This window comes from Neomonachus schauinslandi, chromosome 3 (assembly GCF_002201575.2).
Source record: "Neomonachus schauinslandi chromosome 3, ASM220157v2, whole genome shotgun sequence".
NCBI classification, from domain to species: Eukaryota; Metazoa; Chordata; class Mammalia; order Carnivora; family Phocidae; genus Neomonachus; species Neomonachus schauinslandi.
The window spans coordinates 134350385-134364879 of record NC_058405.1 but is presented as its reverse complement, the minus strand read 5'-3'; the positions used below and the strand labels follow the sequence as shown (position 1 = coordinate 134364879).

Here is a 14495-nt window from a genome sequence, read left to right as displayed (position 1 = left end):
TTTTGTGAAACACATGTCACTTTTCAAATAGAAAATGGTAAGAAAATATTTTAATTGAATATATTAGATTTCCAATGTCTGTATTTTAAATGAACTTATGTTTTAAAAATTGAGCTATAACTGATGTGTACCATTGTGTAAATTTAAGGTGTACAACATGTTGATCTGATACATTTACATATGACAATATGATCACCGTCCTGTTCGCTAACATCCCTTTCAAGTCACGTGATGCCATTAGACTCATTACAACTCACCCTGTCGTCCCTTGGTGTTACCTGCTATTTTAGTCCCATTATTCAGCCTCAGAGAAGAAGCTGAGAAGGTGCCAGACAAGCTGTATGGAACTTTCCCCCTTAAGTGCAAAAGGACTTTGGCTTTGTCTAAGTTTAACCTCTAGGGTCACCTTTATATAAATTTTAGGTATTCCCTAAAGATAGGGGAGTAATGCTTGCTTATAAGAGTCCCCAAAGAACTATGCTACAGAATAGCTTAAATTTTGCTAAAGCAGAGATTTGAGTAGGGGACTCAAAGCCTGGCGAGCTGGTCACCTAGCAGAGTAACCACCCAGCACCCACATTTCAATGTGGCTTTTCTGTTCTCTGCTCATAGGCAGTAACTCTTGAGAACTGATTTAAAAAATCATTTCCTACTAGAAAATAATTTCTCAAGTCACTCAATGACTAATGCTGATCATAGAAGTAAAAAGTTTAGGAAACTAATAGGTCTTAGGCAGAAAACAGATGTTTTGGTAAATTAAGAGAATGTACTGTCAGACCCAGGGGTGTTCCTTTCTATGATGAAAACCAGTTTCACTGTCAACTCTGAGGTTTCTCACTGTATTATAAACCCCAAAATGCCAAAGTCTCTCACTCTTCTGCATCCGTGTTTTGTGGGCCTGTACTTGGGTTACTTTGAGTGTCCAGGAAGACTGTGTAGAACATTCACATTCTTGATGATGAGAAAGATAATGATTTGTTCTTTATCTCCAAGCCATGAACATTACTTGTAAGAAGAATAGAATCAGAAAAAAAATGCAGAGAATGAAGTTTGATATTAAATTATGATGTTAACCTAGTTCCAACAACAAAAATGGAAGGGTCAGGAATCACATTCTCCATGCCAGCCACAGAACGCACTGATTTCTAGGCTTCAATTTCTGAAGAAGCAGTAATCTAGTCCCTACCTCTTTTAGAGGTGACTTTAAAAGGAAGAATATATTTGTTCTTCATGGGCAGGAAAGATCTGTAAGATCTTTCCTTAGATGCCATAGTCTCTCATATACCAGAATCTTCCTTTTCAATCAATATTCACTTTACAGAACATGCTGTTTCTTGCACTAGGCAATCACACATTCTGGGCAAATAGTTAATCAGAGGGGAAAGGCCGGTTATATTTTTCCTGACACCAGGTTCTAGAAATTTGGTTTATTTGGGGTTATGTATGCCTCCGAGAAGCAAGGACTCCCCTTCTAGGGTCCATTGAGGGTTTCCTTTCTCAAGAAAGTTTTTCTCACATTCTTCTTGCTCAGACATCTTCAACCATTCCCCAATGCTTACTTAGCTTTGCCCTGAAGAGCCTGTAAGATCTGTAGTCAAATTCTTAGACCTTACCTTCCTCCTCCCACTTATATATATGATAGTCTGGCAGAACCAGACCACTTGGTCCTCCTTGCCCATTTCTAGGTTAGTACTAATGTCCTTCAATATGTCAGGCTTTGTCCCCAGTCTCTCGTTACTAGCATCCCGCCTTCCCGAGGGCCACTTCAAAGGCTATATTCTCCATGACACTTTGCCTGATCCCCTCAGCTAGTCCCCTCCTGAAGCACTAGCCACATTCTGCCTTATGTTCAAGTTATTTGCACATCCCTCTATGTCCTTTAGCAGGTTATAAACTTCCTGAGGACCGGAGGGTGGTTTTTTTGGTTCACCTTACCTAGTCCAAAGCACCCAGCATTGTGTCTGCCCAACAGAATATTCAACACATACTGAACCGAAAATGACTGCTCTGGAGTCAGAGATCCTGGCTTTTATATAGACTACTCCCCAATTAATTTGCTACATGAGAACAAATCTGGTAACCTGCTTATAAAATGAGAAGCTGGAATGAGGAGATAAAATAAGTCAATCAGTGGCAAAATACTTTTTGGAGGTATATAATAATGATGATGACTTTACCTTGATTATATTGCAAAGGTGATGGAACTGGGCTCTGAACTATCACTAAGTATTTGAGATAAATCTTTGAACTTCTTTTAGTGATAAATGTTCATCTACGGGCTCGGTGTGTTTAAAATAATAACCTATTTTTCTGAGACAGGCCAGTAACATAGGATTTTTTTTTTTTAAGTTGAATATGTGCTGTTCCAAAGTCATGTACGAGATGGTAACTGAAATGGAGAACAATATCATAACTCTGAACATGGAGTTTAGTGGTGAAATTCATCTCATTCATCCTCAAATCTCTGAGTCTTAGTCAAGAGGACTGGTTCACTGTGAGACAGTATTATGAGTTGAATGATTTCCCCCTGAAAAAGATATGATGAAATCGTAACCCTCACTACCTAAGAATGTGATCTTATTTGGAAATAGGGTCTTTGCAGATGTAGTTAAGAAGAGGTCATTAGTGTGAGCCCTAATCCAATATGAATGGTATCCTTTATGAAAAGGGGAAATTTGGACACAGAGGCAGATGTACAGAGGGAAGGCTATGTGAAAAGCAGGGGAAATGCCATGTGAACATGAAGGCAGAGATCAAAGTGAAGCATCTACAGAACGACGAATGCCAAGGGTTGCTGGCAAGCTACCAGAAGCTAGGAGAGTGGCACGATTCTCCCTCGTAGCTGTCAGAAGGCCCCAACCCTGCTGTCACCTTGATCCTGGACTTCTAGCCTCTGGCACTCTCAGACAATACACCTCTATTGTTTAAACCACCCAGTTTGTGGTCCTTTGTTATGACAGCCCTAGCAGACTACCACAGGTGGGGGTGTTCAGTGACACCCTGAGGCAGCCTGAGGATCTACAACCGCAGACAGAACCATTTTACTCTCAGCTGGAACAAGGTGGTGCTTTTTATGTAGACATCTTCAAATCCTTTATGGAAATAGATAGGATTTAAATGATAACCTAATGGACGTGTATGGAAGGCTAATCCTAATATGCATGAACTAGACTGTGCCATGTACAAAGGACAGCCAGAATTGGAGTGGGCAGAGGAGGGTCAGAAGGATTGCTCCTTGACTTGGCCACACAGGAATGCTCTCCAATGTTGATACACATAACTCCCCTCTGAAACTGTGTGGCTACACACACTGAGAATGAATTCAGGATTTTTTTTTTTACAGTGCTCTGCATGGATTTAATGGACACACAAAACTATTCTTGTGTTTACCTGTTGCTTCATTTAAAGCTGGCTCAAGGCGTATTGTTTCTAGAAAATGCTCTAAAATTTTTTCAGGTGTTCCTGACATCACAGTATACCTGGATAAGAAATAAAAACATCATTAGGTTTTCAGAAGTGGGCAAATTATTAATGAACAACTTTTTACATATCTAAGGTTTTTGTGTTTTCTATTTTATTTGGTTTTCACATATTTATTCATGTTTGGAGTCCCAGAGAACCATAATGACCTAACTGATGGCCCATATTCTCCTTATGGTAAGAGAGACCACATACCTGGCCAAAGCCACATGGGAAGGCAATGAAGAAAACCCCCACAAATTGAAGTAGTTACTAAAACATTATTCTTTTTTCCCTACATGGAACTAAAGGAAACTTGGAAAGTGGCTCTCGCATGCTGGGAACTGAGAAACTTCAGCCTTGCTCCAAGGGGAATGGAAAGGAACATGTAAATCACAGGGCAGTTCAGGTCAGGCAGGGGGAGATGGTGAGGGGAAGTGACAGTAAACTAGGCTATCCATATATGGGTTATTTGTAGCAAAATCTCAGTCCCACATTGGATTCCCCTGCCTATTTCTGGAATGCTCTGTCTTTCCCAACTGTATACTGGTATGTGCTTTGGAAACACAGCTAAAATAAAACAAGAGAAAGGAAAACAAAACCCTAAACACCAATGAGCAAACAAACTCCAGTAGCATCGGAATAGGAAATAAATCAACGGTAGAAAATCTATAGAATTTATTTTACTGTCAAGTATCTATAATTTTGGGGTGGGGGTGTTAGTCATTATTTCAGAAGATCCATCCACGGGTTTCATCAATCCACAGGATAGGATTTATGTTTTAAACTGAATGTGGGTTATTTCAAAGTCATTTTGAAGATGGCAACAAAACAGTGAATGAAAACTATAGCCAAAATACATTAAGATGATCTGAGTGATCCTATTCTAAAACTCAGACTTTGCTTTTCTGCTCGGGATTTCACTTAGAGCAAAATGATGGGAAGAAAAACAACAATGAAAATAAAACTCGAGTATGTTCAGAAAGCAGTGGTATAATTCGGCTCCAGGAGAACCCAGATTTCTTTGTCTCCTCACCAACACCCTTTCTTTGTCTGTTTGAGACCTGGTGGGAAGTGTGCTGAGATCCCAAGAATATCTGTAACGTATTAATTCTTAAGGTCTTTACCTCCTGCCTGAAGGAGTATAGAAGAAGCAATCCAACATATAACCCTGTGCACGAGAAAACACAGACTGAGTGGAGCGAGCCTGGGACTGAACAAGGTAGCAAATGCAGGCTCCCTGGAAGGTAAGGTGACCATTAGTCAAAACTACTGTGTGTCTGCATGTGGGTGTGTGCGTGCACTCAGGACCAGAAAGAAGCTGGAGTTACATCTTTGAGGAAACCTGGCTTGGAGCCTAGAGGAGGAAAGGGGGAATAGAAAAATAAATAATCAAATATAATAGAATTTAATCTCAAAAATAATACTCCTTTCTCAAAATAAAGAAGGCAAAAGACATGGTTTTTTCCTCTTGTAGGCAGTGCTGGGGCCAAGGCTATGTCTCTGGAGCTCATTCTGAACAGGAGCTTGTTTGTTTCTGAAAACAAGTTTTATTTAAATAAGAGTATAAATGCATTAGATCGAACACCAGTTACTTGGATTTGACAGGGCCCCGGGCAGCTATTGCTAGGAGGCTGCAAGCTCTAAAGCTGGCTACAGAACGGATACATCAGTTTGACATTTGTTCCTGCCTCAAAAGTTAAACTCTGCCAGGTTGGCTTCACATTCTGGTGTTCTTGGTTTGGACATCCCTTAGCTAGAGGATTATGTCTGGTCAAAAAGAATAAAGACGTGTGTGTGTGGGGGGGCAAGCCAAGATAGGAAACTATCACCTCATTAGAGAGAAGCAACCTCTCTAACTGTCCGCCTGGTCAATCTCAGACCCAGGGGATCTTGTTTTTGCTACCAATGGCTCCCTCTAGAGGTAAAGCTGGGGGCTGCCTTAGCCCATCCTCCCCCTCCCCAGCTCCATAGACGGCTGGGCAGGTGTGGACACTCTCCTAGGGCAGGGAACTCTCGAGAGGGACGGCCAGGGAGCTTCTGGCCAGACGTGTTCATCTGTGATCTTGCAGCTCTGGGCTTGGCTGAAACATCATGTTATTGCGTTGTTTCACGCTGGACTCTGCCAGATGCCCTCTGCTTGACCTCTGCTTAAATGAGGGACTTGAATACCAGACAGCATGGCTCTCTTCAGTTTATTGCGTGAAGGAGCTACTCTAGCCCAAGTTAAAGAGAACCCCAATTGGTTACATTATCAAAACCGTGGGCTTTTAAGGCCATGACAGAAAATCTTTTCCAAACGCCAAGTCTGGAAATGAGGACACTTCTATCTGCACCTAGAACAACAACAATAAAAGATGCGGAGGGAGGAGAGCCTAAAAGAGACTATCTTTCCGCAAACAGGGTGGAGCTTAGCAGTTGGGTGGTTGACAGTCTAAGGAAAAAGCAACACAGTAACTAAAACAGGAATAGTCACTTCAAAATCTTTTTCTCCCTAAAATCATGTAACCACAGAGCAGATATCTAAAATGGTAAACGTCTGAGAGCCTCAGATAGTTTATTCATCATGAAAAACACTGTCCTGCTATTGATGTTTTAATAGCACCCTCAGAGTTGAGTGGCTTGGGCAGTCAGGCAGTTTTGAAAGTTTAACATGTATACATAAAAACTGTTCTGGATTTCTCAGGGGAAAAGTGAATCAGAAAAATAACATTACTATCAGCACCAATGTGGTGACCCCCTTTGAGCTCAAAAAGGATGGTTTCTGAAAAGACAGAGGCCCTAAAAGTTCCTAAGTTGTAAGTCCATCCATAGACATCATTGTTGGTCTCTTATCAAAGTTATCCAGAACATCAGGCCAAAATTCACTTACATGGTGTCCCCTTTTAACTCTGGTCTGGCTTCAGAAAGCCCAACATGGGAAACGACCCCTTGAGAGAATGGTTTTTTCCTCTTCAGAGAGCTGATCTTGCCTAGTGCATTATTTTGTGCTGACTGATATTTCTTAAATGGTTTGCTGTGAACATGCACACGTTTTTGAATTATATAAGAAATCTGGATTGGTCTACAGAACACAAAAAAGGAGATATAACGGAAATCAGATCCAGGCCTAAAATAAATTGAATACATGGCTTCTCCTCTTCTGTTCCCTTTAGTTTGATTTCATAAAAAAAAATCTATATTTGGAAGGTGCTCTGAATGGACTATGTTGTAACAAGCAAACGCTTTTGATCATTCCCCCATGGTATGAAGAGGTGAAGGAAGCGGGCCTCCAGGGGACTTCTTGGTCAAATGTTTCAAGGTTAAGGAGAATTTACAAGGCTTCCTTTTTCTGGTAGCAAACTTTTCCTGAGACATCTGAGGCATTATTAAAGAATGCAGATTACCACTATAAAATGGTCTAGATATATTTAAGCCCACTAAGGAAAATCAATGGGGAGGGGCCTAACCTTCACATAAAAAATGTTCTCATTCTGATCCCTTGCAGGCTGAAAGAAGACTGTTGAAAACATTTGTGTAAGAACATTTTTAAGAATGAATAGTAGTGAAAAATAAAAAAAAATAAATAAAAAATTCTGGATGGCAATTTATAGGTTTGTAAGTGAAAGGGTAGTTTTTTTTTTAATAGTCTGTTTTATGTCAGCCCTTTTGAAATGTATCGGTCTGAAGTGTTTAGGTGATAGTGTTGAGGATACAGTATTTACATACTGTATTGTTTTTTGAAGATTTTATTTATTTATTTGACAGAGACAAAGCGAGAGAAGGAACACAAGCAGGGGGATTGGGAGAGGGAGAAGCAGGCTTCCCGCAGAGCAGGGAGCCCGATGTGGGGCTCGATCCCAGGACCCTGGGATCATGACCTGAGTCGAAGGCAGACATTTAACGACTGAGCCACCCAGGAACCCCTGCATACTGTACATGATTACAGTAAGCTTCATGGCTGAAGGCACAAAAGCACTGAAGTGGTCAAGCCAGACCTGATGCCCACTCTACCATGACAAGCTTTGTAATCTTGGGCAAGTAACTTGCTTCTCTGAGCCTAAGTTTTTCCCATCTGTTAAAAGGGAATTGTTGTAAGGATTACATAAAACACGTAAAATACATTATGGCTATTCAATAATATTCTATTTTTTCCCTTCTTCTTTGAAAATATGTTGATTCATCCAGATGAAAATGTCTGAGCTTTGGGCTTTTTTAGTCTAAACAGTAAAAATTCATCAGTTACTGTGAGTAGCCTGATTAAAGGGAACACCCCATTTTTGTTGCAAACAAAGGAAAATTACTTGGGAGGCATTCTTTTTCAACATATTATTTGGTGACTCTTCTTTAGCTACAGAATTGGTGTTTTTATTATTCCAAGATTGAAGATTAATCTTTACTTTAAAAACAAGATTCTGCCATCTTCTACAATTTCTTAAAGCTACATTTCCTTGTTCTCCTGTCTTCCTATTCGAATGTTGGTACGTTTGATGGGGAAAACAGCCTCATTCGAGAAATTGCAACAAAAGATGGAACTGAGCATAGACATCTGAAAAAGTTTCAAGTTAGACAGGGAGCCTGAGACATGGGAAGCAAATCTCCTTTTGATGTTAGCAGGACTGAGTATGGTGAAGGCCAAATGGATGCTTCTGGGCTGCAATCAATAGACTGCCTTATATCTGAAGTCTGGGTTTCCGGCAAAGATGCTCATTCTGATAAGATGAAAACACTTCTTGGGAAATCCTACCCATGAAATTCAAATACCAAAGGAAGGTTCTCATCACCTCGGGGCCTACCCATCCTTTGCACTGCCTGGCATTCCTATTTCCATTGTTCTCCCCATCTTCTGTTCCAAAGCTATTCCAGTTGAACACGGTATATAGAGAGCATCTGTAGAGTAGGGAAACAGTCTCCTCTGAATTACTCCAGGCAGCACCATGCTCAACACAGTGCCAGAAATGGATACATTATACTCCACAAGATGTGTGATTAGTCAATAGAGAGAAAAAAAGTCACACACACTGCCGTCTTCCACAAAAAAGGAGAGCATGCTATTGTAGAAATGATGATACCATGTGAAAAGGTTAATCATAGTCTGGCAATTGCAGTGTTGGATGCAAACCTACTTTTGCTGAGGCTGTGAGTTTCCTTGATTAGAAGCCCTGTTCCCTGCTGGGACCTTCTCCAGCACCAAGACATCTTGGTCATGTTCTTTAAGTCTGACTGTATTCGCCTCAACGTCCTGTAAATACAAATTACACCACATACAGATGCTGCTGTTTTCTCAGACAATGAAAAAAATTTCAAATGCTTCAGAAACTCATTTGGTGCTTGTGATGCTAATTGTTGCATCTACAAATTAAGTCATTTTCAAAGTCAGGGCTGGAATGGTCAGAGAGAGGACCAGATGAGGTTTGAGGCGTGTGGTTTTTAAAACTCTGCTTTTACCCCAGATTCAGAAAAAACAGCCGAGGAGAGAGGATTGTGGTTGTGCTCTGAGAAGCCTTTTGGAGAGGATGGCATAGCGGAAAGACAGGAGAGCAAGTACACTCATCCTTACAAAAATATGTGGCGGGTTTTGCATTCTGACTTTCTTCTGAGGGTGTGTCATTTTCACACATGTGCACCTTTTCTCTCTCACAAAAGGCTCTGTTTAGTTTTTAAAAAAATCTGTTTGAAATGTATCAGAAACATTTTTCAGTTATTTTGGCCAATTTTATAAACTGTATCAATAATGATCCTGATCTGATTCTTTCAAAGAATTATTTTTGGCTGAATGGAAATTTTGTGTGTGTCAACTTCAAAGAGTTACGAAAGTTTACCTCTAAATTTTGATGTCATTTAAACAATTAAAAATCTGAATGTGCTTTTTCTCATCATTTGGTCCCCATGTTAAAAGAAATCAGTTAAGAACCATGTCAAATTCCATGAGGCACTTTTCTCTATATTATTCGATGGGATAATTTTACACTTGATCTTAGCCAAAAGGCCGAGAAGCGATCAATGGGATAATTTTAAATTTAACTTTCTTTGCATTAAGAGAATGCATTCCTAAGACAAACTCTGTTGTCAGAAATTTTGCTGCCAAAGGCAAATGCTTAAGGCTGTGTATGAATAGGTGTTCATACATAAGGAATGGAGAATGACATTGTAAATCATCATGAAGTAATGCCAAAGTACCAGAAAGCACAGAAACTGCATTTAGGACTTCAGGGTAGGATAGAGAAAGATGCTAAGGCTGGAAGAGGCAGGGAGGGAGAAAAGCAAATTGATCCTAGAGGGAACAGTCTCTCAGCCCAAACTCAAGCAGGGGCGGGATGGACTGCAGGCCACCTGAGAGGCCAAGGGTGGTAGGACATCGTCATCATCCCCAGCAGGCCACAATCAGCCTTACCAGCCAAAGCTAGGTCATCCCTCCCAAGGGACCAGGGGTTGTGTGTGTGTGTGTGTGTGTGGGTGGGTGTGTGTGTGTGGGTGGGTGGGTGGAGTGGGGAAGACCAGGGACCATCTCTTCTCAACATCACCCATGCTCACAAATACTTTAACAAGCTTAGATTAGGCCCATCTGCAGAGCCAACTCTAAGTGTAATTTCATGTCTCCATCACCCCAATTATTCTTCACTTACCTGCTGAAGTCTGAAATTCCTTTAGTACGAATCAATTTGACATAAAGCACTTGAAATGAAAATGCTTGGTTGGAGTAACCATGACTGATGGTAATTCCCACTAACATGTAATCACTCAATAAATCAGGAGAGGGTGTGATGATATGGAAAAGGTTCAAATTTGGGAAGAGACAGGAGGGGGAGACTAAGAAGTTCTAGGATGGAGAAAGGGCTGGAGAGTGAGGTGGGGAAGGACACAAAATGGCAAAGCTAGAATTGCCAAAGAGAAATGTCTCAGACTTTGACATTTGGCCACGGCAATCCCTATTTTTCTTTAATTCTCATGGGCCAGTAGGGGTGTGTGCAATTATCTGGCTCAGCATGCACGCATTTGCAGCTTTATTGGAATACCCCTTCTGGGTCACAGAACGCACACCAGCACATTGACCACACCAGGTCTATAACCAAGGCTCTTTGTTCCTAGAGCATTCAGTAGTTACAGTACTGCTCAATGAACATCACACTCCAATCTTCACTTGTCTGGCAAAAGGAAAAAGGAGATGCCCCTCCGCCACATTTTGCCTTGGACTCACCCTCAGGATCCGGTTGAAATCCTCCTTGTCTACTCTTAAGAAGTGGCAATTATCTTCTCTCAAGACGATAGAAGCAGCTCTTGGGGCATCATTCACTAGCGCTAACTTGCCAAAGTCATCCCCCTCATGCAGGGTACAGACCACACCCTGGAAGAAGCAGAACATTCCAATGAAGAGGGTCCCTGAATCTGAGCAAACACCCACTCACCTCACACCACAAAACGCTCTTTCCCGCACACACTGTATATATAAATGGGCTGCACCCAGGGATGCCAAGGAGAATTATATAATTATATTATAATGTTTTATTTTTTTTCATTGACTAATATGGATTATGGCCTAACTTAAATGTATACATTTTATGTATTTATTTTAAATGTATACACCTCTAAGGAGACGAGCCCCAGAAAGTTCAATTCTACTGAGTATAAATTAGATAATTTATGATTAGAGATGCTATAATGTCTTTTCCACGTTGAGTAACAATGTTCTTGCAAGTTTAATTGTAGCACTGCATTGTTAATACTTAGAGCCACACTAGTAAATGGAGCATAATAAAGTTTCAAAAAGAAAAAGATATATATACCTTGCCATAAATGACTACATTCACTGATCCTTTTAGAATAATGTACCAGGAGGTGCCTTCTTCCCCCTGGTTAAACACTAGATACAAAAAGATGAAAAGACTTATGACAAGAATAGAAGCACATCAATATAAATTACAGCTTATCAAATCATCATTTTTAAGTCCTCAGAATTATGCATTTATTCCAGAAGGAAAAAAAAAATACTGGCAAATACTTATTCAGGTGGAATAGTATCTCCTTTTCTATAGAACGTGAAAGGAACAGAAATACTGCACTATTCACTATGCTCTAAAAGATATGAATTTACTAGAGATCAATGCACCAGCAATCCATTTCTTAGAGCAATAAATACACTTTCTCCCACAATTCATCAAAACTTATTATGCTAGAGAAAATAGTTTTTAAAAGTAATCTGACCACAAATGTGAAGTTTGAAAACATGAGAATCAGCACTACATATTGTTTATGGATACATATCTACATATTATTTAAAAATGAGTTGGAATGATGCCCACTACATAAGGGTAGGAGTATGTTGGGGAGGGAAGAAAAGAATGAGATAAAGGAAGAAACAAGGGGTCTTCAATTGTACCTATAATTTCATTCTTTTTTTTTTTTTTAAAGATTTTATTTATGTATTTGACAGAGAGAGACACAGAGAGAGAGGGAACACAAGCAGGGGCGGGTGGGAGAGGGAGAAGCGGGCTTCCCATTGAGCAGGGATCCCGATGCAGGGCTCGATCTCAGGACCCTGGGATCATGACCTGAGCCAAAGGCAGATGCTTAACGACTGAGCCACCCAGGCGCCCCTATAATTCCATTCTTCAGAAAATATGAAAAAATGGTATAATGTTAGTGTTTGATGAAGATGAGAAAGGTGCTTGTAATCTCTATTCTTTTTAAAGATTTTATTTATTTAGGAGAGAGTGAGAGAGAGCAAGCAGGGGGAGGGGCAGAGGGAGAGGGAGAGAGAGAATCTCAAGCAGACTCTAAGCTGAGTGTGGAGTTCTGATGCAGGGCTCCATCTCACAACCCTGAGATCATGACCTGAGCCAAAACCAAGAGTCGGACACACAACCGAGCCACCCAGATGCCATACTTAAATATTTTATTTTTAATAAAATGAAAACAATCAGGAGTTTGAATGAAAAAAATAAATGAGAAGTTGTAAGTCATCAGGGATGATAAAAATAAAAAATATTAAAGTGAACCTTTAAAATGTAAAGAAAAAACATTCTTACTAAAATAAATATCCATGTTAGGGATACCACTTTTGATGACTGAAAGTAAAACATTTTAAAATGTAATTTTTATAACTTTTTGCTTTTACGATTCATGTTCCTACTTATTTGACTAACACAGTCTGAAGAAAGGGCAAGGTTTTCCAAAGAACATCTCTTGAAAAGTTAACAGGTGTCCATTTAAAAAGGTGTCCTATGTTTCAGGAAGTTTAAAAAGTGTCAGTTTAAATGAAGTGAACATTTTTCTTTACTGCAGAACTTCTGAGAACCTTAATGTGCTGATGTGTCTTCTGATTCTCCATGGGAGATTAGAGAAGGCGGCATCTCCTGACTTGAGTAGATCATGAACCATGTTTGTCAAGAGTGCGAATTTTGTAGAGCTTGGGGAAGATGATGGCCTAAACAATTTTGTTCACATTTATTAATATCAAATTTCAACTTCTTGCTTCCGAATACCAGCACAGAACTAAACAACTTGGATTCTGGAGAGATAATGATATACTAGCACTGTATTAGTATCGGGGGCGAAGAAATCCTCTCAGGCTTGGAGCTGATAGTGGAAGTGAGAGAAGAAAAAGCAAGCAGGGTCGTTTATCGCTCTAACTAGGGATCTCGAGAGACAGACTTGTTCTCCGAAAACCAAACTGAAGTCATTGTGCAAAGGTCCTGCATAGGGTCCTTCCCTGATGAAGTCACTGCCCCCCCCCACCCCAAACACTGCCTTGAGTCAGCAGGGAGCAAGTGGGGACTCAGGCCGGCAAGAGTTACCAAGCTGGTACCAGAAAACCCCTGTGAAGCCATGGAACGGATGCATGCTGAGAAGAAACGCAGGTCCCCGAGAAACTAAACTGCCACATGACATCCTGCTAAGTGTGACGTGGGCCCAAACAAGGAAAGCATTTGCACTCAGGTTCCCCTGGCCTGTGCTTGCGAGAGGCTCACCAGGCACAGTGTTCATTACATTTACTTACACACAGTTCCTCCTTTGGCATGAGACTCAAAAATGAGAACACCTGCTAACTCCCGTTTCACCTAGGGGAAAAAGAGAAAGAATTTGGAAAGGGCAGATTTGGGGGGGGGGGGGACTTGTTCTCTTTCCAAGCAGTACCGACTATACCCTTCTGCCCACGCAGCCATCCCCCACTTTGCTGGCAGCTACTCTCATCTAGAACCACTTTCACTAAATTTGCCACCAGATTCTTACGGCTCTGACAAAAGCTATTTTGTAGGCTAACTCATACAAGACAATCTCCCCAGAAGCCATTTAAAACATGGCCTCCCACGTATGAACTAGCAAGTTTCTCTGCCAGTCGCGTCCGTCTTGGGTGAGAAGGTGAGAACATCTACAATATCACAGGACTCTGTTGCTAAGAGAGGCTCTTCCTTACATCACACATAATGCATCGCTACCCACGTGTTGGAAAAGTCAGTATCTCAGAGGTGAATAATTAAGCCTAGATGTGTGAGCAGATTTATATTCCTACATAGCTAGTTATTTTAAAATTCTAAATTATGGTCCCAAATTCTGGCTCTATCTTCCTAAGAACGAAGTGACCTGAGAATTTCCCACAGTGCCTGGGGACCCAGGGTTTGAGCTAGAAGAGGAGACTCCCCACAGTCCTCTCAGTTCCACCAAGCTGGGCAAGTCACAGCAGGAGCATGCTGGGAACCTGGAGCATAGGTAGGGAAAAGGAGTCTCCCCTCCCTTCCCTCTACAGCATGAACTCATGATGCCTACACGGGCAGGGGCACCCCAGCTGAGGCGCCCAGGCATTAGACCTATCCCCACCCTAATGGACAGAGTGAGGATGACAAGGGCAATGGTGTGTGGGAAGCAAGCTTCTAGATCCCCAGGAGTGCAGCAGGAGAGGAATGGGAAGGCGGCTCCATCTGAGTTGAAGCGGGAAGGGTTTGGAGCCCTTTGCTTGGAGCTGTGGCAAAGCAAGTTCCTCACTGCTCTCAGGAGACCTGACACCCCCCCCCCCCTGCTGCACTCCTGGGGATCTAGAAGCTTGCTTCCCACACACCATT

At 41.2% G+C, this 14495-nt stretch overlaps 1 protein-coding gene across 2 annotated transcripts in view; it reads right to left on the bottom strand.

Annotated features, from left to right (window-relative positions):
- RAPGEF4 (Rap guanine nucleotide exchange factor 4) overlaps positions 1-14495 on the bottom strand; it is a 292248-nt gene that overhangs the window by 47947 nt on the left and 229806 nt on the right. For both annotated transcript variants that reach the window (XM_021703202.2, XM_021703203.2), the window contains 5 exons: positions 13436-13496; positions 11223-11299; positions 10637-10783; positions 8565-8680; positions 3391-3479 (listed from right to left, as the gene is read on the bottom strand). In XM_021703202.2, the coding sequence (XP_021558877.1) occupies positions 3391-3479; positions 8565-8680; positions 10637-10783; positions 11223-11299; positions 13436-13496 (490 nt within the window). The remainder of the gene's footprint in view (positions 1-3390; positions 3480-8564; positions 8681-10636; positions 10784-11222; positions 11300-13435; positions 13497-14495) is intronic.